Source organism: Lutjanus erythropterus, chromosome 22, assembly GCF_056507025.1.
Source record: "Lutjanus erythropterus isolate fLutEry1 chromosome 22, fLutEry1.hap2, whole genome shotgun sequence".
NCBI lineage: Eukaryota > Metazoa > Chordata > Actinopteri > Lutjaniformes > Lutjanidae > Lutjanus > Lutjanus erythropterus.
Genome location: NC_139338.1, coordinates 6,667,887 through 6,694,841, shown reverse-complemented (window position 1 = coordinate 6,694,841; position 26,955 = coordinate 6,667,887). Strand labels below are relative to the sequence as shown.

The following is a 26,955-nucleotide window of genomic DNA, read 5'->3' as shown; positions in this document are numbered from 1 at the left end:
GTCAAATGTAAGCTTGTTTAATGTATAAGGAGGGGAGGAGTGGTGAGATGATAAGTTGCCGTTGAACTGAATGCTAGTATGGAAACAGACAGGACTGCTGGACAGCTGGACTGACAAATGATTTTAGTAACAGTCAGGGCTTATTTATTCAAGTTCAATTTAACTACAATCAAACATCATGGGAACAAGCAGCAACTGCTGCAGCTCCATGGCTGTTTCATATGAACACAAATTGCTTGTTCATATGATCAGCAACAGTTGAGTTTTAAAGGGAAAATCCATCACTTTATGACGATGTCCAGTCAGCATTGATGGGAAATGTAGTCCATTGAAGCAATAATTCTGCATTGCTGCTATAGTGACTGAGAAACCTGAGGTCTCCAGCTGTTCCTCTTCCTCACATCCAATTAAATAACTGTGACATCACAGGTACGGGAAGAACTACAGGCTATTTTAGCTTGGATCTCTAGTCTCCTCCTCTGAGTAGGGAGCATGTTCGTTGAGTATTTTAATCACCTAACGCTATGTTTTGCCCAACTACGTATAGCTAACCCATTTACATCATATTAAGGCTTCAAGCTCTGCAGGTTCATTCGCTAACTTATACAAAATAACTGTCCTATATTTAAAATATCATATCGTGACAATAGTATATTGGACAGATAATATGTGAAAATCAGGTTTCTCCAGTTCCTCCTCGTGCCCCTAATGGCATTTGAAGGAATTCATCATGCATGCATAAAAACAACCAATCAGAACCAGCTTCCAACCCAAAACACTGATATTTGATGACCTGTGAATGAGACTCATCTTTCCACAGAATCATTTACCCCAGCTTTAAGGGCATACCAGCTTTGATTGACAGGTGGGTGCCGTCACAAAGTCCTAGCAGGTATGTAGCCACTTCATTCAGCATTTATTCATTCTACTGCACCCATGTTAGTCCCATTAGCTGGGAGTTAGTCGAGTTGGACACTGCCAAGATGGTGACAGCCACAGCCAACATACCCTGAGCTTCACAAAGGCTTGTCAGAAAACTTGGGGGACATCACTGAGACTCTGTCCACATTTTCTAAACAGTCTATGATGCAGTCAAACTAGCTACATTTCAACAATAACAGAGAAGTTCTCAACAGTGGTTAACCACAATCACTTAAAGGACATTAAGAGGAAATCATTTAAACTTAATTGACATTCAGGGACTTTTTAAGCCACCAGTATTTAGACTGGTGCCTGACAGATACTGGATTTTTGGGGCCAATGCCAATACCAATATTAGGGAGTAAAGAAAAAACAATCAGGTTTCAATGTATCTGATGATATTTTTTGTACAGAATATGGAATATTTATATAAAAACTTTTTGTTTTGCAATGATCCCTCAAAAGTGGTTAACACTTGTGACAAATGTTATCATCCAAAATGCTTTCAGGGCACTGAAACAGTGACCTGTTACCAGTTATTTTTAACAATCATAAGTAACTAGAAATAAAAACACAAACAAGGCAAAATATATGCATATATTAAATATGATTTAAGAAAAATGATAAAATATAAAATATTTTCATATAGGGGCATATCATAACATGTGTGGATACTGATATAGACCAATAGAGTAGTGATAGGTCAATATTGGCCCAATAATGTCAGCAGGGCTGCAACTAACTATTATTTTAATTGTCAATTATTTTCTCGATAAATCAATTAGTTGTTTGGTCTATAAAATGTCAGAAAAAGGTGAAAATTTTTGATCAGTGTTTCTAAAAACCCAAGATGATGTCCTAAAATGTCTTGTTTTGTCCTCCACCCAAAGATATGCAGTTTACTGTCATAAAGGAGCAAAGAAACCAGTAAATATTCACATTATAGAGGCTGGAATCAAAGAAGTTTGAGCTTTTCTTCCTTCAAAAATTACTCAAACCGATTAACAGATAATCAAAATAGTTGGTGTTTAATTTAATAATTGACTAATAAGCGATTACTTGATTAAATGTTGTAGCTCAAAATATCAGTCAACCAAAATCGGTAGGGCTCTAACTTACATACATACACACACACACAAAGAGTTGCTGTACTATGTGTTTTTTTGACCCATTAAATTTCACCATATTTGAAGAAAAAATCCAGTCAATTTGTCACATTAAACAAACAAAAAATAAAATAACAGGCTGTTTTAGAGATGATTGAAATGCCCATAACATACGTTAAATGACCCTTACAACCTCAACTAGGAGCACCACAGCAGCTGCCCTGATGTTCCACATCAAAATAACAACATGTTCAGTACTCTAGAAAAACTGCACTTATTGCAACTGGATGGAGTGATGTGATTGTCTATGCACCTGAAGGACCTGTTGTAAAGTCAGCCATTAAACATCATCACATTTTCAGTGTAGTTTGAGGACAGGGACAACCTCACTGCAGTTCTTACTGATAAACACAACAGAGGTCAATTTAGGTCATATGCTGCATGAATTCTTTGAAAAACATTTACTGTGGTGACATTACTCATTTTCCACGACCTGCTGCGTCCCATTTCAATTTAAAATGAACCAGCTGGTGAGTTTTGAAATTGGGGTGTTGAGGCCTTTTAATGTTTTAATGAGGCTGTTCATCACAGAAGATGAAGTATTTGGGGCTATAGCGGGTCAAGATGGCCCTCGCCTATAAACAGCCATCCTTGCACTGACCGATCCAGGAAGCAAATAGGATTCAGAGTCTCCTTCTCCCCCTCTTCTCCCTCCCTGTAATATCTTCACTAAAAATAGAGCAGCCAGTTTGCTGATCTTTATCGGGAACTGGAGAGTAAAAAAAAAAAAAAAAAAAAAAAGAGAGAAAGAGAGAGAGAGAGAGGGAGAGGGAGAGGGAGAGGGAGAGGGAGAGGGAGAGAGAGAGAGAGAGAGAGAGAGAGAGAGAGAGAGAGAGAGAGAGAGAGAGAGAGAGAGAGAGAGGTCTATTGGAAAGCCAAGGTCCTTGGCCAGTCCATTTTCCCCAAGTAGAGCCACAGGATCAGTCCCACAGAGGGCTGAAGGCTAGACAGCCAGCCTTGGCTGCTTCACAATAACATCAATCTGAAATGCAAGAATAGGCTATAATAGAATTATGTTCAATGTTTTCTTAGAAGAGGATTTTGTGAAAAGAAAAGTCATAATGCTTGATAAAAGAAAACCCTAATCAAGACCACAGTCGGGGACAGGATTCTCCATATTCATTCAAGAAGCTGGTATTGATAGAGAAAAAAAAAGGCAGTGGCACAAAATAAATTTCTGTCAATAGAATGAAGACAACAAGAAAATGATTGTATCATGGGTTGAGTTTCAGAGAAATTAATTGGATGATGATGAATATTACTCAAATGTATTTGTTTCATTGAACTGCAGAGCAGCGACCTTGTCAGACTGAGGTGGGGAGAGTTTTCTGCCCTTTCAGTCTGAACTTTCTGTACCGTCCTGCTCAGACTGTCTGCTGGGTTTATATCTGATGAAGCACAATACCTCTGTCTCGCTCCCAGAGGTCTGACAACACAATCCTGCTGACTTTGAAGACATCCAGGAAGGAAAAGGACAGTCTGTAACCTAAAATAAAAACTCTGCTATTTCAAATGCCTCTTCAAATAATGGCAAAAATGAAATGCTTACATGTTGATACCTTATTTCTCCAATAAGAGGGCAACATGGCTCCATACAAACACCCAACAAGCTCTGTGTGCCCTCTTAGTTGCTCTTAAAGGGGCAGTTCACCCCAAAATCAAAAATAAATAATTTTCTTCTGGCTTGCAGCGCTATATCACCATCTCCATCTGTGCTCAGAGAGAAATGTAATTATACTGAATGGCTATTTTGCCTTCATTTTCTGAATCAACTATCATGAACACTATTCATGTTACTGAGCTCCGGTTGGAAAAGCTGATATCAATGATCAGTGCCTTCGCATAAAAAACTATGCAGCGGTCAACAAAAAAAATAACAGCAGTATGCAAAATGTGTTGGTTGAAAATTACAGATGGACACAACAACTTCCAACTTCACTCGAAATTTGACGTTAAACAAGAAAAGTTAAGTCAAAGCTCTGTTGTTAAAATGGCATTACATTTGGTGAATAGCACATCATGACTTGTTTTGGACTTGAAAATCAAAGCTCAGGACTTGGAACTTGACTTGGACCATGCCTACCTTGACTTGGGGATTCAACACCAAGACTTGAGATGTGACTTGCAAAACAATGACTTGGTCCCACCTCTGGCTGTTGCCGAAAAAATGTCGACCTAAAACACAAAAACAAAAGCAGGGTTTGATCTTGTGAAAATCTTCAGTGTCATAATCTGAATATCTCTGTTTGCTAGTTAGCCGTCCTCTTGCTTGTCCTTTGCCTGTGCATTTCTACATTTCTTGGCATGCATTACTGCCACTACATGTGAACCACTGGAATAGAATGATATTATTGACAGTACTTGCTAGAAGCTGTCAAATTCTTGACAGGTTAACTTTAATGAGATGATGGTACCACAAAAAACTACCATGGCTGAGTCCATATAATCTGACATTTTATTCTCTTAACTCTTCTCCAGCTAAACCTGCTATAATCTGCAACGCTTACATTTAAATTGCCCTGATAAAAGCAAGATAACCAAGAATGTTTGGGATTAAAGCATGGTATAAGTCCATCACAGGGGCAATTACTGCACTTAACAATTACAGCCAAGTCAACAAAGAGCATGTTAACTGTGTCAATAAGCACATGAAACACTTCAGTCCTTCCACATAAACACTTTATAAACACTTTAATTCCCTTAAGAATGTTTTTGGTGTGATTAGAAGTCCAGTGCAGCCCTCAAGTAAGTGGTGGAGGGAATGTGTTATTTATTTATTTAAGCTCGACTAACAAGCATGGAGTAAAATAAAAAAAAAACACACATTATCCTGCTAACCACAGGCCCTTGGATGGAATTAGGCAGAAATCCCAGTGGAACAAAACTGAGCTGATTAAATGTTGCTTTCCTAATTGAAAGAGCCAAGCTAATTTGCGATGAATCCCAGATCTTCTTCCTCCACTGCATGAGAGGAAGTCATTAATAAACTCTGTATGCCTAATTATAAGTTATGACAAGAGGAGGTGGTTTATTTCACCAGGATACTTTGGAGAAGTTCTCAAAAAATTAACATTTTGTTGGAAATAATTAGGAGCTTGTACTTCAGTTTGATGTTAACTACATAACATTTTGATGATTTTCTAGATAATTATTCAATCAATCTATTTCTATCTATTGTGTATCTAAAATAAATGAAAACTGAGTACTTAATATTAAGTAGGTATATCGATATACCGTCTAATGATACACTGTAGCCACTTGGTGCTCAGTGTTACACCTCTCTTACCTGATTGCCTTTGCTGTAACTGTGTTCCTGTGGTGCCATCTGCAGGATACAAAGGGAGCATCAACACTTCCTTCAGCTTGACTCCAGTGCCAGGATCACATACTGTAGCTGAGTGTCAGTCTGCAAGTGCAAAGTTAGACATGTGACAGTATCCACACGGAATATGGTGACACTTATTCATAAGAACAGAGTATGAGAATAGAATCAGACATAATACACCGGGTGGCATACTTGCCAATACAGATGACCATATCTGCAGAAAGTGGCAGGACTGACATTATTTTAGAGCCCCTAACTATTGAAACTAATGTACTGTGATACTAGTTTTATATATAGTATACTATACTATAATTTGAAGGGGGTGAACCATTCCTGGAGACACAGCAACACCAGGTTGACATGTGGAGTGAAGAAGCAAATCCTCTTCCATCTCTCAATTGCAAAAGTCAGTTATATATATATATATATATATATATATATATATATATATATATATATATATATATATATATATATATATATATATATATATATATATATATATATACATATACATATACATACGTATGTATGTATGTATGTATGTGTATATGTGTATATGTGTATATGTGTATATGTGTGTATATGTGTGTGTGTGTGTGTGTGTGTGTGTGTGTGTGTGTGTGTGTGTGTGTGTGTGTGTGTATATATATATATATATATATATATATATATATATATATATATATATATATATATATATATATATATATATATATATATATATATATATCTCAATATATATTATATACACACACACACACACACACACACACACACACACACACACATATATATGTATACATATATACACATACATGGTCAGGAGGAACAGGATCCATCAAAGATACAACTGTTAAATTTAACTTGAAGTAGAGACAGGACACATACATTTGTCTGCACAGCACAGTTATATTGGGCTGTATGGGTATTGGCACATACGCTGACCTGTACATGTGTTTAGTGCGTTGGGGGTAGGTGGCCTCTGAGGCAATACGCTCACTAACATAAGTTTAAGTAGATTGTGATCAGTGTTCCTGTTCTTCACACTAACTGCAATTTTCTTGCGTAAGCTGCAGTCACTGTATGGAAAAAAACAGGTTTCACCATGAGTGAAGTTAGCTGCACAGTTGATGACATCCTGTTTAGACACATGCACATGGTCATATGATGTACAGGTTACAAAGGCTACTACTGAACTGGAATTATGTCTCTGCCTGAGGATTTCACACTGACATTCCTGGGATAATACAGTATTTGTCAGGCTCTCTTAGGCTCTTCTGCACAAAGTGTCCTCCTACCATACATAGTGCAGTCGAGATTCCCATATTTGGGGAATTCATAAGAGGTCAGCACAGTTTGATTGTAATGGCTGACCCTCGCCCTGGGTGCACCATCTACTAGATCATGATATCTCCCCCCGGCAGGAAAGTACGAGTTAAAAAATTAAGAGACAAAGGAGTCACAGACATACATGGTGCTGACAAGCTATACAGAAGCTGTAGAAGTATATGTGAATCCACAGGAATTTAAGAGAGTTTTGTACTAAGGTTGACAAAGATTATTTACAGCATGAAAAGGTTGACTCCTCTTCCATCAAGAAGCCAGTCAGGGTCCTCCTTTTGTTATTTTTGAATTCTGATATGCCCTAACTCAGGCGTTCTCAAGGTCCACTCATGATTGCAAAAAAATTCAGAGGACCATCCTCCCAAATAAATTAGACAAAAAACATAACATGACAAAAAAGATGAAACCATAAACTGGACCGTGACAGGATTTTACCATTTTCAAAACACTGTGCTTCTGATTCAGCATCACTGCCTGCTATTATGATCCAAATTGATAGTTTCCTGAGAGGGTTTGCACCAGTGCCTCCTCATGCTTCTTCTGTGGACAGATTAGACCAAACTGACAAAGACTAAAACAAAGACATTTCCTGTATATTATTATTTTACTTTTGGTAGTTTTGTATTTACACACATATTGTTCCCATTTCCTTTTTTTTCCTCATAAAGTGTAGTTTTTAATTTTATTTCAGTTAACTAAAATGTTTTTCAAACCTAGTTTTAGTTATGTAGTTATGCTGGTTAACAGTAAGAAAAAATAAAGCACACAAATATACCACATTCTTCAGGATGTGAAACCACTGTTTCAAAGTATACAGTCAGGACTTTTACTTTTTGGAAAAAAGCAGAACTTGACAGCAATGAACTCTAACAACTGGCCCTTTTGTAAAAATGTGCCAACGACAGCGGACATAGCACATTTCTTTTGCAATCTTGTCTCACCCAACCCCACCTTCACAGATGTTAAGAGAGAAAAAGTCAATTATGCAATAAAAAGTCATAATTATGACTCATCATAATAATAAGATAAAACATTGAAATTAGCAGGTAAAAAGTCATAATTATTAGATTTAAAAAGTAATTTAATGTCTGATGACCATTTAATAGATTTTTTTGGGACAGATTTATTTATTATAGGATGATGCATAAGACGATATGAGATGACACTCGCATTTCTCAATTTTTTGACTTGTGGTGTCCATAAGATAAAATGTATATTTAAGATTTATTGTGATCTAGTGAGTTTTTTCAGCCCTATTGTCTGGCTGATGACACATGAATCTGTATCAGGTGTTGATCAATATCAGCAGTCCTCTGATTGGCTGATTGAAAATGGAGACAGTCTCTATGTCTGTATATGTGTGGAAGTTTGGATGCTGCCAGTATACCTGATGAAGGTCGTTTAGACTGACATCTGATAAATATATCAGCAGAAAGTGAGACAGTGTGCAAGAAATCTTCCTCCGATGCACCTGTCACACATTCAGGTGTGCAGAAATCTTTTTTCAATATTTTTGAGATTTTAAAAGTAAAAAATATGCAATTAAGAGTCTAAATTATGAGGTAAAAAGTCAAAATTATGAGCTAAAAGTCAAAATTATGAAGTAGAAACAAGAGTACCCGTCTGCAGGGAAGATGGTAGACAAGGGCGCCGCCATAGCTCTACTCCATACCAGAAGTCACAACTGGAAGTTGGTCTTCTTTCGTGTATATTATTCGCCATTCGCCGCTCCATACTGCATAATTTAACAGTTAATCGACTCCAAGTCTTTTCATGACTTTATACAGTATGTAAAACTGAGATGTTAGCACATATCACCCATATCATTCATGCTAGAACTGAAAAATAACAATCACCTTCACATTAGCATGGTTAATTGTAATTTATGTTGAGTGTAAAAAAGGAGGCCAGCACTGGTTAATAAATAATTAAAGTCATAGTAATAAGAAAATAAAGTTGTATAAAATATATAACAGAAAAGGTCCATAAATAAATAAAAGAAATAAAAGAAATTCAGTAGGGAACAAGAGCATAGAGTTAGGGGTTCTCTGTAAGGTTAAGATCCTCTGCTAACTTGCCTTACCTTTTTTTTTTTTTTTTTTTTTTTATTGTGCGATCTTACATACAGACACAAACCAATACAAACTTACAAGCACACAGGGGGTACTGTGCATAACAAACAGCAAACTAACAACCAAAGGAAAAGGATTTTACAGATCACTTCCACAAAATTTCTCCATGATAGCGTATGTTTTGGCAGCTTTCCTATTTCTAATGTCCTTGATTGTAGCAGCATAGCAGAGCAGTTGTTTTCTAAATAGTACAATGTTTGGTTTAGAATTGGCCCATTTGGTTTCTTTTCCCCCCCAAACTCAAGATCAACTGACAGAAAAAAAAAAAAAAAGTCTTTGTCTACAGTCCAGTCATCAAAATAAATTAAAATGTTTTTTTCCTGAAAACTGATCGTTCTTCCCGTTTTTTCTTGTACAAAATGCTTAACATCTTTCTAAAAACTTCTACTGTAAGTGCATTGATACAATAAGTGAGCGATTGTTTCATCCTCAAGTCCACAGAAATCGCACAAATATTCAATGTCTGGACGTACAGTAAAGATGGAGCGCCGGGTAAGTAACAAGATACACAAAGAAGCCCAACTTCCGGTTTGCACTGTCCATTGAAATTACGTGATAAGAAATCATTCTTATTACACAAAAAGTCATAATTATGAGATAATAAGTAGAGACGATGATTTTAAACAAATCGAAATTATTAGATTAAAAAAAAGTCATGATTACGAGATTAAAAGTAGAAATTATGATAAAGTTTTACTTGCGAGATAAAAAGTGAAATTGTGAGAAAAAGTCAATTATACAATAATAATATCAGCTTTTTAATCTCATAAATATGACTCTCAATTTTGACTTTTTATGTCACAATCATGACCCTTTATCTCAAATCTCGACTTTTATCTCACAATGATGACTAATTTTTACCATAATTTCAATTTTCTTATCTCAAAATTATGATTTTCCTTGAGGATATTTTTTCTTCCACTGACTGAAATGGGCTTCCATTGGTATTTTAGCATCTTTCAATTCATTACTTGACAGTTTGGGTTTATCGTTCTAATTAATCTCACGGCGTTGTTTTCAGTGGAAACATGTAGCTAATACAAACAAAAAAGACCTTTAAAAAGACCATACCTGCTTATCAAACATGTCCGCACGTTAGCAACTAGCATGTGAGGATACTCGGGGGATACTTGAGGGGGACAAAATATAGGTTAGTTAGCTAACAGGAAATTAAGTATTGGACTTACATTTGTCAGGTTGCCAGAAACATGACTCCAAATGAATGCTAAGGTTGTTCACTGTCTGCTAGATATGTAAATAAGCAACTGTTTGCTAACACGTTAGCCAAATCAACTTAAAATGTGCTAATAGGTCGCTACGAGTTGTGTCTACTGCCGCCTGTACGTCATCACGGCAGCCATGTTTATATGAAATAGTACAATAAACACAGGTGTTACCAATATTACTAATTAAGGTCCTGTTGCATTCAGTGCAGCAGAGCCAGTGACTCTGACGGAACCGTAATTAGTGTCATTGTTAACACCTGTTGACACTACTAATCCATGTCAAATGGCTGCTGTGGGAAAGGTCTCTTGCTATGTGATATTTGGTGACCTCATGTGACTTGCGGCAGTGCTCGGCTTAATGTTGTACTACTGACATATTGGGTGGATGGTACAAACAGGAAAGACTCACTTCTGTATTATTTCGGGCCAACTTGGGTATACCACAACTATTTATTTCTGTTGGAATCACGTAATTGTGTAAAATCCTACATCACTTGAATGCAGCATTAAAATAAGTCCAAGCAATGGTTTAATCAATCAGAAAAACTGAAATCACCAGTGTGTCCACAAGTTGACATTTCTTTCTAGTATTATTGCTTCCACAATGTTTATGAAAGTCAGTTTTTCATTTAAAAGAATGGAACTTACCCCAGGTGTCACATTTAAACAGAGTTCCAAATGATATCTGTTGTTTTGGTATCAGGTTTCAGTTTCACAAACCCATTCTGACATCTGTTTAAACATCATGCAAACCATCACTTTTTTTTAGCCATTTTATTTTCTACTAAGGCGAGCTGAGTGTCCTCACTCAACCCCCACATGAAACCACAACAACCAGCACAGAAACATAATGTGTATAAAGGAGAACTGATAGAACATTTACAAAATAAATTAAGGCAAAAATTTGTGATTTCCAGAATGTGGCAATACATTTTGTGTCAGAACTCAGGAAAACAAACTAATATGGCAATGATTTGTGGCCTTCACAATAATAAGAATTCATACTCTGCTTTTAGATTATGACACAGTAAATGCAAAACCACTAGGGCATCTCATTTTGGCGAACATGATAATTACTACAACTTTAATCTGATTTTTACCAAACTTTTAGCACATTTTATTACATCAACATTTGGGCTACTATTAGTTCATACACAGCAAAGTTAAATGAAATGACTGGCCTCAGCTGTGCAGTAACAGACATGGACATATGTTTAAAAAAAGGTCATACACACTGAGATTAATGACTAATGCCACCTATTAATGCAGTCATGAATACACTGTTGGGTATGAACTGACACCAGCACAAATTACTATAAGATTTATTTTCATCTTTAAAAAAAATCATGACCTAAACTCAGGGTTCATATAGTTTTCGGGGAGTAAAATGTTTTCAAGCACGTTCATGGTACGTGATCCAAACCTTTCCAGACTCTTGAAGCCTTTATCATCACATCTAAACTGTTGCTGTAAATGCAACTCCAAATTCCTTCACACCCACAGCAATCAGGTTTATTTTACCAGCTGTTCATGATTATTTAATGCTCGCTAATTTTCAGAGTAAAGCATCAGTGGAGGACTTGTATAGCTATGAATATGACGACAAGATTGTTTCATTTCAATTAATAAAAAATGTTTGGTTTACAACAGTGGCCAGATTATTTTGAAAATCAAACATTTTGCAAGGAGTATATTCAAAGTCATACATTTTCCTCACCTTGGAAACATAATGGTTAAAATTAAGCATTTTCCAAGCTTTGAAGCACCCTGATGTATGTTACCCAACAACACCACTAGACCTGCAACGATTAATCAATTAAATTAATCACCAACTATTTTGAGTCTTTTTTTTAAGGGAAAAAAGTCAAAATTCTCTGATTTCAGCTTCTTAAAAGTGAATATTTTCTGGTTTCTTTTATAAGTGAACATCTAAAACAAGACATTTGAGGACATCATCTTGGACTTTTGGAAACACTGATCAATACTTTTCACCATTTTCTGACATTTTAAAACAAACAATTAATAATCAATTAAATAATCATTAGTTGCAGCCCTAAACACATCAGCCTCCTCAGTGTCCTCTCGAGATTTCCAAATCACAATTTCAAAAAAATATTTGAAATATAAGGCAAGAGATCACAGATTCCTTTCAAGGATATTGGCATCAAACAAAACATAAATACACACAAAACAACGCTGGATTTAAAGTGGTATAAGAGTGTAACAGCAGGAAAATTGAATGTGAGTTCATGTGTTTCAAATGATTGTCATTTTCCTCTTGAATAAATAAATTAAAACATGCAGTCACAATGTGCAGTCAAAAAAGAATCATAAAAAAGAAAAACATGCAGAGTTGTGTTTTGATGTATAAATAACATGCCAAAAGCCTGAGTTCACACGTCTACGATGTACATAATAATATTCTGCAGACTGAGTAGGCTCATCACATCCAGCAGCATTAGTGTCAATCTCTTTATGATTAACAAAACTGTAAATATTAACAATATAGGAGAGTTATGTCGTTTATGGTAAGACTTCTATGGATTTTATGACATCGTCCGTTACATGCCTAACAGGGTCGAGGGTGGCAGAACAGGATGGCGCAGGGTTATGATGCAACAATGAAAGCACACGTTCTCCAGACTAACAGACGGGGAGGCTGGCTCTTCTCATTGTGAATTAATGACATCAAAACAGCTTCGTCATTTCAGACATTTTTACTCACTGTAGCAGAGCTAGTAAAACTAAATATGTATAGAAATTTCATTCCAAAATCAGGCAAGTTTAAAAAGGTGATAATTAGTGTTAAAAAATTACTGACAACAGGACAGTAAAGGACACTTGAGGCTCTATTTTCAAGTCGGCACAAAGACGAGAACGAGCAGGTCGATGATGTGTTGGAATTTCCTCAAACTGAATTTCTCCCACGCTCAACTGAATTGCTCACATCATACGACACTCATTTACATTGCTGAGCTGTGCAGAGTCGCGCCTGACTGCTTTCATGGGGGCTGTGGTGACATCTGGCAGATTGCAACCAACCGGTGACAATTCCCCCTCTCCTCCTCAAACAAGCGTGTTATGCAAGAATCAACTCGTGTTCAGCTCTCATCACAGTTTATCTCATAATTTCAATCTCGTAATTGCGACTTTATTTTACCGATTCATGTCAGTTTCAGCTGGATGAGAGTTGTGATAAGTTACAGCTGATCAAAACTCGTCATTTCCTGACTTTGTTGCTTCATAATAAAAGCTTTTAAGAAACTTTTATTGTGAAGAATTCATAAGAGAGTTTTTTTCCTCAATTTCTAGCAGGCAGCCATGTTGTAATGCAGATGTAAATCCCTGCCGTGCTGGGCTGACACGCAGAAACAAACCAAGCCAGAATGTAAATGGAAAAGACCTGTGAGAGGTCCTCACTGCACCTATATGAGAAATAATAGCAGATGTGTTTTGATATGCACCTTGTGCAAGTTTGTCTGGTCTCTGAGAGTGCAGCAGGAAAATAGAGCCCAGTGTGTTTACTGTTTCTTTCATTATGCGGTTAATGATTCCTATGAACGCGATATGTGTTCTGATGAATATGTAGACAGCCTTTTGGAATGAAAGCCTTTCAGATAATAAATATTCATAATAATCTGTCACATTTCTGTACAGTGCAGCAGTCCTGCGGTGAGTTCATTCAGGCCTGTTGCGTCGTCTGAGGCCTGACGCAGCAGGCTGCTCTGCCCCAACCTCCTCAATGTTTGTCTCGTACGAGTCCTCTAGTGAAGGCATGAGCTCAGAGTCCTCCAATCCTTCCTCCTCCTCCTCCTCCTCCACCTCTTTATCGTCCTCCTCCTCCTCCTCCACGTTGTCTTCGTCCTCTGCCTCCCCGTCAGATTCCTCTGGTATGAGCTCCTTCATCTCTTCACCTTCTGTCGCAGCTTCGTCTTTAGCCTCCAAGCGCTTTTGGTAGACTTTTTCAGAGGCCTCCGCTGTTCCTGCTGAGCTCTGCGTTTCCACCAGAGAAGCTTCCGCTGCAGAGGTGTCGTTGGCTCCGAGGGACTCAATGAGGTCGTCCAGATTACGCCCACAGGACGCCTCTGAAAGTCACAAAACAGTGAATGCTAGATTTGATTGTTAATCAACAGTAAGCAGTTAGCATTTCTGTACTTACATAGAGTAAATTCAAAGTCTTAAAGCTGGACACAAACAAATGAAGGTCAGATGAAAAAAACAACTCTGACTCTGTACCATAATGACTCACTTAATAAATTCAGAATAATATAATTAATATACATTTCCACGTCACTAATGCCATCAGGACAAGAGTTTCTCTTTTTTTTAAAAATCAGGAATAGTGTTCTAAATCATTTATTTCAGTCACTTCTGTTCTACTGTTTTTCAAGTTCATTTACCATCAATAAAACTTAAAATTTTGTGGTGAATTGAGGAACTTGTATCGTTTGGACTGCTAAAACTGCAGGAAGTGCTGAGTTGAAGGGGAAGGGAAACAACAGGAAAACAATGGTTCTGTCAGAGAGGAGAAACTCAGAGCAGCAGAGTGAAAGTATGGCACAGTGTCCCCACTACTAGGGCTGGGCGCTTATAATCGAATTTCAATTACGGTTTTGGCTTCCCACGATCAGTAAAACAAGATAATGGAAATAAAACGATTATTGTGCAACATGCTTTGTTGCAGTGTGTTGCGTTTTGTCTTGTGTTTTAAATGCAGCGCACCGTTTCTTTCCAGACAGTTTTGCTTTCAGCTCGTGGAAGTGTGGAGTTTGCATAAAACAGAATCAACAGCAGCATACAGTATACTATAATAAATACATATAAAATTGGGAAAATCAGGAATAAAGGCCTGTCTCTAATATAGTCCTGATTTACATGATGGCCTATTCCTCTCTACATGCACTACATGTCAATCAAGGCCACTACTGGAAAAATTTCCAGTACGTTTGAAAATGTGCAGCACTACATTCAGCTGAACTGCAGCAAAAAGAAAATTTGCATCCACTGAAACCAAAAACTTCAACAGCCGTTGGCTTGTTTCTGGTTCAAGGTGCGATAATAACATCAGTAGTGTTCGCAATGAAAACCTGCAGATTCTGAAAGAAAAACAGACAAGTCCCACAGCACACAGCATAAGAACTAACATAAATCTGACTGCAAAATGGAATAAAAATGTTTTTCAAAGTATCTACAATACTTGCAGCAGACTTATTTTTATGAGCTTGTCATACATATATCTGTATATTGTCTGTAACATAACCATAACAGAAAATAGCAGCACAGAAATGTGGCAGCAGGACTTCAGAAACATTTGGAAAGATTGTTGCCATCACAGTTTAACATATCAGCTTGAACTACAGGTAAGACAGCAAAGTGAATGTAAACCTGCGTGCAGTCAGTGATCGGACACTGCCGTTCTGATCTTTTTGCAAATTAGGCTGTAGCCACATTCATAAGTGTAAAACCAGATGCAAAACGCTTTTGTAGAGAAGTGTCTCGATGTGGCAGCCCAAGTTGAATTTCAAATTGTGGTTTATCGCACGCAACACAGTTTGCCGGCTGTGACTGCAGAACTGAGGCACGGCTGCACCATCGATATCCTGTTTCCCAGCTTGCTTTTTGCAGTTTGGGATTTTCACTGGAAAAACGCACCATCTGCTAGCATACTGTATGATCGCATGCTAACATTGTTACAGCTGGACCACTGGCACGCTGTGAAAATTAATTCCTAAAATCAGATTTGACAAAAATCAGCCGCTCAGCCCACCGTTGACGTTCAGGGGTGGACAGTCCATCCCTCTCTTCTTCATCAGGTACCGGATGGTCTGGAGCTGAGACATGATCTCGTTCTTCTGCTCCTGGGCCACTGACTTCACACTGAGGAGACATGAGGAGTGAAAACTACATGAGGATGAAAACAAACTGATCCCAGAGGAGAAGAACAACACTGATCTTTCACTGGAGGAGAAAGAAATTGGAATTACAAGTTGGTGGCTGAGGCAGTATGCTGGTTGGCTTAGCACAATGTCAGTGTGCTAGCTAGCTTAGGGGGCTAGTTAGTTTAACAGGTTGTTTGGCTCATTTGGTGGCTCATATCATTAGCATGCTAGTTAGTTTGTGGTTCAAGGGAGTGTATGTTTTTTTAGCAACATGCTGGCTAGCTTGACATGATGTTAGCTGGTTCCAGTTGGGTTAACCAACCAATTTGATTAGCATGGTGCTAACTGTGTGAGTTCTGTTACTGAGAGGGTGTCGACCTGATGAACTGATGGACATGTCTGCACTCACACACTCAAGTTCAGTTCAATACCACGTAGGACAGGTCGAGGGACATTATTCAAAAAGTTTCTAATTGCAGAGTGGTGGCTAATTAGTGGCTATTCACAGAGATTCAGCAGGTCATGGCTTTCAGATGATAGCTGCCTATCAAGCCAGTGGGAGCAGCCACTACATCTTAACCTCTGGGTTAAGTTAGATCCTGACCCAGTAAACCTTTGACAGCAGAACTCGATATCCACTGTAGAGCCTAATGATAGGTCAAAACATCATTTTAGAGCTGCAATAATTAGTCAGTTAATCGATTATTAAAGTAATCGCCAAATATGTTGATAATCGATTAATCGGTTTGAGTAACTTTCAAAGAAAAAAGCCAAAAGTCTCAGCTTCTTAAATGTAGTTTCTTTAGTCCTCTCTGTCAGTAAACTGAATATCTTTGAGTTGTGGACAAAACAAGACAGTTGAGGACGTCATCTTGAGCTTCATAGCTGTTCAACTGTTAATCAAGAAAGTAATCAACTGATTAATCGACTATGAAAATAATCATTAGTTGCAGCCCTACATCATTTAACAAAAAAAATGCACTTCCAGTATGGAAGGTAATACGCCTAAAACCAGTGAAATCTAAATGAAACACAACTTTCATATGTACATCTTAGAAAACAACAACAACAACAACACTGCAGTTGTGTTTCACCACCATCAGGGATCAAACAATCCCAAGGGGTATTATATTTTTTAATGTTTTTAAAATTTGAGCTTTCAGATTTTATTCTTCATTCATTCAAAAAAAAACAAAACGTTATATTGCTGTTATTTTTGACTGAAACTGTGATTGTGATAGGATTAGTGGAAATGGTCTGTTTTGCATTTCAATATTCATGTTAACTGAAAATAAATAAATAAAAAAAATAATAAAATGGCGATGATATGATATTTACTGATATCTGCATCCAAACAAACATTTCTGTCATCTGGAGAATAAGATTTTTAGACCAGGTCTTCTGTGCAGCACTACAGTACCTCATTGTAAAGCTATTTTGCCACACATCCTTCCTTTTTCAAAGAAAAAAATCCATTTCATCTTTTTTGATGATTTCTAAGCAGATTCGAGGAGGACTGTTCACAATGCACATCAGAGATACTGATATCTCAGACAAGTGCAAGTAACATTGAATCTAAAAATATGTGCATCAAGTTTTTGTGTTGAGATCTGACTGTGCTGTTACAGCTGTTGATTGTTTGTAAGTAACTAGCAACTATGCAATAACTTCCTGCTGTTGTTACATGGACCACCAGTATCTTTCACATCCTGCGTCATGTTTTTCTCTGCGCCCCTGCCTTCATTTCCTCCACGCCCTTTCCTGTGTTTCATTTACGACACAGTTCAGATCTCTGCAGCAGCGCCGTACATACAAGACAAGAGAAACAGCAAGGAGAGCGAGTGAACACACAACATCAGCTGTTTGAAGCTGTCACAGTACACACAACCAGGACTCATCGACCACCAGCTACTATATGATGAACGAAACTATCTACATGACAACTGATTAACTTCATCCACAAGGAAAAATCCAAGGGAAGTGGCTGAAAGCTCCGGAAACAAGTAGGTTGGACATTGCACTGTATTGAAGGATGTCTTTGTGAAACTTTTTTAAAATTAATTTTCAAGTTAGTTCAGTTATTAGACATGTTTGTTTTTTTTTATACTTTTTATTTTGTCTTTTTCAAGTTTCACAGGAAGGAAAGAGAAAAAATAGAAATGAAAATAAATGAAAATAAAGAATGATTATAACAATTATAACATCATAACATCCTGGGGGAGATGAAGTATATTGCCATTCTTTTCTTTCCCTTCTTCTTTAAGGGCATGGCTGGGATTTGACCTTAAATGCAGTCCATTTTTGCCACTTTTGAGCAAAATCCCTTCCTCTAATTCTCAAACAGAAAGTCAATTTTTCCATGGCGTATATTTCTTCAACAATGTCTAGCCATTGTCTCAGCCCTGGGGGATCGCTTCTCATCCAGAGTCTTGTCAGGGCCTTTTTAGCGGCAACAGTTAATATTTTAAAGAGGTAGATGTCTCTCTTCTCAATTACTTCAACAGGGATAAGTCCCAGGTATACAGTACATGGGTCTTTGGGTACTCTTAGATTTAAAATTTCCTCCATTGTTTGGATAACATTATGCCAGAATAATTGTATTTTTGGACATGTCCAAAAGATATGAGAATGATTGACCCTCTCCAACAATTCTGTTGTTGTTGTGTTTGTTTAGTCTTAATGTGTGGAGTGATAAAAAAGCGTATGAGATTTTTCCATCCGAATTCTCGCCATCTTCTCGAACTAGTTGAAGATTGCTGTGTGTTGCACATGGAAAGCCAATCACTCTCTGACAATACAACATTGAATTCTTGTTCCCATTTTGATTTGATATATAATGAGTTTCTTCCATTACATTTTTGGAGACTGCTATACAGTTTTGATACAATCTTTGAGGGGGTTCTTTTATATGCATCCATCAAAAATACAATCGTCTCATTAGTCTCCGCTGATAAGTGCCTATTCACTTCCTTGTCATAAAAGTTACGTAGCTGTAAATAACGGTACAAATCTCTGTTTTCAAGTTTAAACTCCCGTTTGAGTTTATCAAAGTTCTTAAAAGTTTTTCCTTCAACAAGTGTACATATTGCTGTTATGCCCCTCTCTGTCCACCTAATAAATGTGTCATCTAATAACCTGGGGCCAAAGTCGGGTGAATGAGAGGGCCATATTAATAATTTACTGTCCCCCTCCATTTTGTTTTTCTTAACAATCTCAAACCATGTTTTCAAAGTGTTTCTCAAGATTGTATTATCTTCCTTATAATCTATACATTCTTTCCCCCCTAATCTAGCAGCGGGTGGCACTTTATCTAAATGAAGTTCAATATTTTTCCATTTGGCTTGATATTCTGGGGAACACCAGTAGACAATGTATTGCAGCTGAGCTGCGTAGTAGTACTGTTTAAAGTCAGGCAGGGCAAGACCTCCTCGCTCTTTATCTAGCTGGAGCGTTCTGAGTTTTATCCTAGGTTTTGCACCTCCCCAAATGAATCTAGATATTAACTTGTTCCATGCAGAGAACTGAAATTCTGGGATCCTAATGGGGAGTGAGAGGAAGACATATAATAACCTGGGCAGTACATTCATTTTTATCACCTCTATCCTCGAACTGAAATCTAAAATTAATGTTGACCAGCGTGTTATATCTTTCTGAATTTTGTTGGTCAAAGTACGATAATTAAATTCAAACAGGTCATTTAAATTCTGTGTAATTATCACACCTAGATACTTTATCCATTTTGTATCCCACTTTAGTTTATATTTACCCCTAATTTTACTATTTGGTAGGTAATTTAAGCAAAGTACCTGTGTTTTTTTGATGTTCAGTTTGTATCCTGACATCGTGCCATAATTTTCCAAGGTGGTTAAAAGTCTGGGGATTGTTACGTTTGGGTTTTTTAGATAGGTGATAATGTCATCAGCAAACAGGCCTATTTTATGCTCCTCGGTTGCTATGTTAATCCCTTCCAGTTCATCATTTTGTCTGATGTCTTGAGCAAGCGGCTCAATAAATAACGCGAAGAGGGAGGGGCTGAGGCAGCATCCCTGCCTTGTACCTCTGTTAAGATTAAATTTGTCTGTCAGAGAGCCATTGATCCTCAGCCTGGCAGTAGGACTACTATAGAGAGCTTTTATGCAACTAATAAATTGGTCATTAAAGCCAAATCTCTCCAGAACTTTATATAGGAAAGGCCAACTAACTCTATCGAATGCCTTCTCGGCATCGAGGCTAATCAAGGCTGTACTGAGTTATCTTTTATTAATATATTCTATAATATGTAGTGTGCGTCTGACATTTTCCTGCGTTTGTCTGCCCTTTATAAACCCAGTTTGGTCTTCATCTATTAAGTAAGGAAGAAGATGTTCCAGCCTTCTAGAAATGATGGACCTGAATATTTTATAGTCTACGTTTAATATGGAAATCGGTCTGTAAGATTCACACAACTCTTTGTCTTTGCCTTCCTTTAGTATCACTGAAATCACTGCTTCCTTCCATGATGGAGGTATTTTGCCATGTTTAAGAGTCCAATTCAGAGATTTAAGTAATGTAGGTGCAAGGTCCTCCCCAAAAATCTTGTACCACTCATTTGGGAAGCCATCACTTCCTGGGCACTTATTAATTAGACATGTTTTTAGTGCTGAATTCTTATAACTAATGTCCAGGTTTAGGGAGTAACGGATTACATGTGACTGGTTTACATACAAGGATTTCCAACACTACACTTATTTGTTAACTTTTGGGCCTACATGTAACCATCAAAGCCTGAGACCACATGTTGGCGCCCAAACGAACAAAGGAATCAGTCAACCCTGTCAGTGCCCAATCCGTATCCGGAGCACGAACACAGATACTAGCTAGTGTGTGTTTTCTTTTTAAGTTTTGTAAAGGGCTTGTGTGATACGGACCGCCGCGTCCGTTTTTGGCTGCATCAATATTGTAACAATATTGTCTGTGTTGCTGCTGCCTGTTATTCTCCTGCTCGTTTGTGTCTGCTTGTGTTATATAGTGATCCGACCTCATCGGACCGCTATTGTGTCGCCCCGCACGCGGGATTGGTCAGTACTTCGGCTGTGTTGGTTCAATGTCCAGATTCACGCCGCTCACCAGCTGAGCCGAGCGCATCTCTGCGTAACACAGACGGGTTACTGCACCTCAATACCGCCTGCGTGACCACACTCCTGAGTGCTTCACCTTCTCTCTCTCTCACTACTAACCTACACTTGGAGCCGAGTAATTTGAACTTCCCTTGCTACCAGCTCCCCTCCTTTGTGTGAGTCATGTGTTTTCTTGGCGAGCCGCCATTACGTGACGTGACGTGACGTGACCAGTGAACCTCGCGTGACCCCGGCTCACACACCCCTCTCTCTCTCACACACACCCACTCACTCACTCACTCATACACACACACACACACACACACACACACACACACACACACACACACACACACACACACACACACACCCTTCTTGATGCTTGCTGATTTTGTAACTTGTTATAGTTGATAGGGTGTGTAGAACAATGTTGATGTTAGTTGTACATTAATGTCATCAGTGTGAATAAACCCTGTTATACTGCAAAGAGAAGTTGCCCTGGTTTTTCGTTGTATACTGTGATAAAGCTGGTTGACAAAGTCAGTGCCTGAGCTCCACTCCTTCCTGTTCATCTTATAGTTGCTGATATCTCCCTAGAATCAGCTTCCTAAGTGAACACTTTGAGACTGAATTTACACCTGATCATTGGTCCAGGTTTTCCTGGTGGAGCCCCGTTGTAAGCTAATTCAATTATTATGCTTATGTAATGATTAATTAATTATTAATTAATTAATCAAATATTTTAATAATCAATAATTAATATTGTTAATTATTGCCAATGATCATATGTAGCTCCTCCACTTCCCAACATTACTAATCGACAAATCAATTTATCTGCATTCATTTTGATAATCCATTAGTTGTTATGAGCCTTTTTTTTAAATGTCCAAATTCTCTGATTTCAGCTTCTTATATGTGAACATTTTCTAGTTTCTTTAATCCTCTCTGACAGTAAACTGCATATTTTTGAGTTGTGGACAAAACAAGATATTTGAGGATGTCATCTGGGACTTTGGAAAAACACTGATCAACATTTTTCACACATTAATCAATAATGAAAACAATCATGACACGAAAGACTCGAAAAATAGGTCTTAACACATGGAGCGCATGGATGTTATGTGCATGGACAAAAAAAAAGATATTTGATGTCATCTTGAACACCAAACAACTAATCAATTATTTTAGAAAATAATTGACAGATTAATCAATGATGAAACTAGCTAATGAAGTTAGTTTAAGCCGTAAAAACACTATATCAGGCTAAACAGTTTCCTGGTATTTTATATTGAGGTAATCCAAAAGCAACAGAAAGTAATGAAGTTACATTACTTTAATATTGTGATCCTTGGATTAGGTTACTGACTACATTTCTTAACAGGTAATCAGTAATTGTATTGGAATACATTTTTAAAGGAACCCTTCCCAACCATGCTAATATCTATACCTTATCAATTACTCCTTAAAGGAAAAGTTGGATGTTTAAAAGAACATTTTTTTCTTGATGTTATGACTTTACAAACTCTAACTTCTCATGCAGGTGTTTTAAGTTTCTCTTTATGCATGAGAGCAGGCATGTGTCACGTCCCTATCTTGAGAATGACCACACACGCCTTTGGGTGAAAAGACAAGCTGTAAAAGTGCAGGCGTCAAATTGAAAAAAACTGTGGCACTACGCCTAAAAGCTGCTGTGTCGCATTTTGCATGTCAGCAAACAAAGATTTTCTTTACTTCCCCGAAGGAGGGAAGGACAGTAAAAGAAGCTGAAGAAGATTGTGTCTATCCTTGTTGTTGTCTGTGGGATCTAAGGTTTTTTTTATCCCCCCAAACAGGGGCGCGGCCACAGCGTTATAGTGAAGTACCCTCATGTTGACCTGGCTGGTCAGAGGATTTGGGCTCCTAATAGCTCAAAACAACACAGTATTTGTGTAAAGCATGAGCTTCATCACAATACAATATTATACCGATTCTTCAATGATACAGTATTTGCTGATATTACGAAGTCTGCCACAACACAAATTCAATTCAGGGGCCTACGATCAATATCAAGCGTCCATTTAATACAATCAGTCACATTTATGTCAATTACCACAGAGCAGCCAAATTAGAATTCAACAGCTTTATGACTGAGAACACAGACATGTCATGGGAATTTCAAAATAAAGGCGTATGTCAAAGATGCTGATATAGATCAGTGTTTTTTTTTTTTTTATTTGCATCGACAATGCTGGATAGTTGAACATTAAATCATTATATCAATCCAGATCGAAGTAACTACTATTTTCTGCTATCTCAAACACTGAAAACAGTGGAAGATCGTATTTCTGAAATTAAAACAAATCATAGATAATCTCATTTATACTGCAGGTCTATTAGAAGAAAAGAGGTAGAAACTTTAAGGGACAGTGAGGTAAGAATCAAATTTCAGAATCATCTATAAATATAAATTATAAATATAAAGTGTGAGAATGAGATGTGGTGTACGTGGAGGCCACGGCGATGTCAGATCGTGTGCAAACTGTCAGTGATCATCACTCACCAGTTAGTGAGCGGGTCCAGCTGGGTGAGGATGGAATTGAGCATCCTCTCTGTCTGCGCGAGCCTTTGTTCCAGCTCGTTCAACTGGTTCTCTGCACAAACACACAACCGCAGGGAATAAAAACATCATACGTGAAGTACTCGCGGTAACCAAATAAACGTCAATGCAAAAAAAAAAAAAAAGAAAACACAGGTATGCAAACAGACATCCCAGCGCACGTGACACACACCTGCCTCAACTGACTTTTTGGCTCCTTTTGCAAATTTGTCCTTCTGTGCCTGATCGTCTGCAGACTTGATCTGTGAGTTGAGGAGAACAAAGCGACACACATTTTGCACGTGCCTTTTAAAACTGTGCATTTTCTCAATATGATTTGGCGCCGCAGGTATCTTACCTTCAAAAACTTGTAGGCTGCGAACACTCCGACTCCGATGGCGTAGAGCGGCATCAGCGTGAACACGTAGCCCTTGTTGTTGTTGGATTTGTACTTGTCGCTCTTCAGCTCCTGCTCCATCAGCTTCTTCATCTGCTGCATGTTCTCGGGGCTCTGAGGTGACCCGGGGGCGTTCATATTGATGGGCTGACCCCTCACTGCGCCCGGGCCCGGACCTGCTGCAAAAAACACAGCATCATGAAGGGGACAGGTTGTGAGGTTTCTGTGAAAAATTAGGACAGACTGTGAGGTGTTATGTATGCTAAAGGAGGTTTAAATAAGTCTGACCTATCCCTTCAGACCTATCTGGTCCAGGCCAGGCTCAGCTTCTCTTTAGGCTAAATCAGTGTCAATCTTCTCAGCTGAAACTGTTCAGTTGCGTTGAGATTTAAGGGGAACTCCGAGAACTTTCCCTCTTCAGCTGATGTATGTGAGAAAACAGGCTTAGTCTAGTCAAGTCATTTTGAGACTTTAAATGTGAGGGTGGAATAAACGGTGGCCACAGCGCTCATTTGCATAATTTCCCATGTTATATAGTTGAGAGTTTTGCTATTTTATGTTCTAAAATGCAAATGTTACTTTTTGTTAGTGTTGGGAATGTACAACCCAAATTCAAAAAAATGTTTGGTGTAAAAAATAAATAAAAACAGAATGCAATGATTTCAAACACTTTTTAAAAAAAAATATATACCGATTCTGAGTTTGATGCCTGCAAGACGTTCCATAAAAGTTTGGACAGGAGCATATTTATCACTGTGTTACATCCCTATTGCTTTGAACAGAACTCGGGACACTAATTGTTGAAGTTCTGAGAGTAAAATTGTTTCTCATTCTTGCTTGATCTACAACTTCAGTTGCTCAACAGTCCGGGGTCTCTGTTGTTGTATTCTGTGCTTCATAATGCACCACACATTTTCACTGGGAGACAGGTCTGGACTGCAGGCAGGTCAGTCTAGTACCTGAACTCTTTTACTACAAAGCCACTCTGTTGGAACACGTGCACGATGTGTCTTGGCATCATCTTGCTGAAATAAGCAGGGACGTCTCTGAAAAAACGTTATCTTGATGGCAGCAGATGTTGCTCCAAAACTTGTTTGTACCTTTCAGCATTAATGAAGCCTTCACAGATGTGACAGTTACCCACGATGCCATGGGTGACATCCATGATTTCCAAAAACAATCTGAAGTGTGGACTTCAGAGAAGTCTGCAGTGTTTCCGGATGTCTTTCTCTTTGCTTGGCAGAGTCTGAACTTGCATTTGTAGATGCAGCGACACACTGCGATTACTGACAATAGTTTTCCTAAGTGTTCTTGAGCCCATGTGGTATCCTTTACACAATGATGTGGGTTTTTAATGCAGTCTTTAATGCAGTGCACATTATGCACATTCAGTGTCAGTTTTCAGCCTTGCCCCTAACATGCAGAGACTTCTCTGGATTATCTGAATCTTTTAAGGATATTATGGATTGTAAATGGTAAAATCTCTAAATTCCTTGCAACTATTTCTCCATGCAGTTTTTCACAAAGTGGTGAGCCTCGCTCCATCTATGCTTGTGAACGACAGAGCATTTCAACATGTTATCCAGTCAACGGTCCAGTCCGACAATGATTTTCTACTAATCCATACAACACTGCTCCGTAATTTGAATGGGGTGGCCCCCAGTTTGACATCAGGCAACAGATGACCCACAGCTGATAACCCACTCCTGACTGAGAGGAACAGACCCATAGCAGTTGTAAGACTCCTCTTTGCTAAACCCCCCAGAGTGGAGCTAAATAGAACAGATAATCTAAAACGTACAACACAAGTGACAGTTCATCCCAAAATCAAAAATTCATATTTTCCCCAGGCCTGCTCTTTTTTTTGTATGTGTTGCAGAATTGTGGAGTGTCGGCCATAGAGATGTCTGTCTCCTCCCCAGTATAATGGAACTAAATGGCTCTCAGCTTATGGAGTTCAAAGCACCAAAACAATAGATTTCAAAAATTCAAAACTAGCATCTCTTTTGAAATATCATGACTGAATTAATCATGATAATCCTCAGACCAGTTTCATGTTGGAACTACTTTCTTTCTGCTGTAAAAATCTATCACAACTACTTTCTTTCAATGAGAGAGAAAGTAGTTCCTACATGAAACTGCTCACAACAAGGTCTGTGGATTATTCTGAGCAGCCGGGTCATGATTTCTGGAAAGAGACAGTGGTTTGTAATTTTTCAGACCTATTTTTTGGGTGGTTTGGACGCCAAAAGCCGAGTGCCATTTAGAGCCATTATACTGGAGAAAAGGCAGACATGTCTACAGCTGCTGCCTTCAAAACTCCGCAACGCACAGCAAAACTAGATGAATAAATAGCACTACAGGCCAGAGGTAAATGCGTATTTTTGATTTTAGGGTGAACTATTCCTTTAAAGTAAGAGTACTTGTCACTGCACACGATAGCAAAAGTGGAGAGACTAGTGCACTCCAGGCTACATGACATAGCCTACAGGAGCCATATTGCTGCTGTATGTCGTTTCCTGCAACCACAAAAGTGACATTTCTTACCTTTTCTGGTGTAACGGGAGTCAAATCTCGGTTCCTTCGCCCCGGTCCCGCCGCCGACGCCGAACAGCCTGGGCAGGACGACAAACGTGAAAAGCACGGCCGTGAACGCCAGTGCGACTTGTTGTGATGTTGACAAAACCATCCTATGCTGGACACACAAACGGCACGAAAACACCCCCCGAAACACAACACCAGCCGCCGGTAGACGACGAGACGGGAGACAGTTACGCTGTCAGACTGATATACAATGAAATAAAGTGATATTTGAGACCTAAAAGCAGGCTGTTACGCTCAGAACAGCTGTGCTCTGCTCCGCTGCGATAACAAGAACAGGACTTCCGGGG

The 26,955-nt window shown here is 38.3% G+C and overlaps 1 protein-coding gene across 1 annotated transcript; it reads right to left on the bottom strand.

The window, feature by feature from the left end:
• Positions 1-12,681: 12,681 nt before the first annotated feature.
• Positions 12,682-26,955, bottom strand: LOC146306559 (uncharacterized). Its single transcript, XM_084711451.1, has 6 exons — positions 26,612-26,955; positions 24,026-24,243; positions 23,861-23,930; positions 23,632-23,722; positions 15,885-15,994; positions 12,682-14,202 (listed from the first exon to the last, which is right to left on the bottom strand). The coding sequence occupies exons 1-6, from the start codon at positions 26,751-26,753 to the stop codon at positions 13,796-13,798; spliced, it is 1,038 nt and encodes a 345-aa protein (XP_084567577.1). The 5' UTR covers positions 26,754-26,955; the 3' UTR covers positions 12,682-13,795.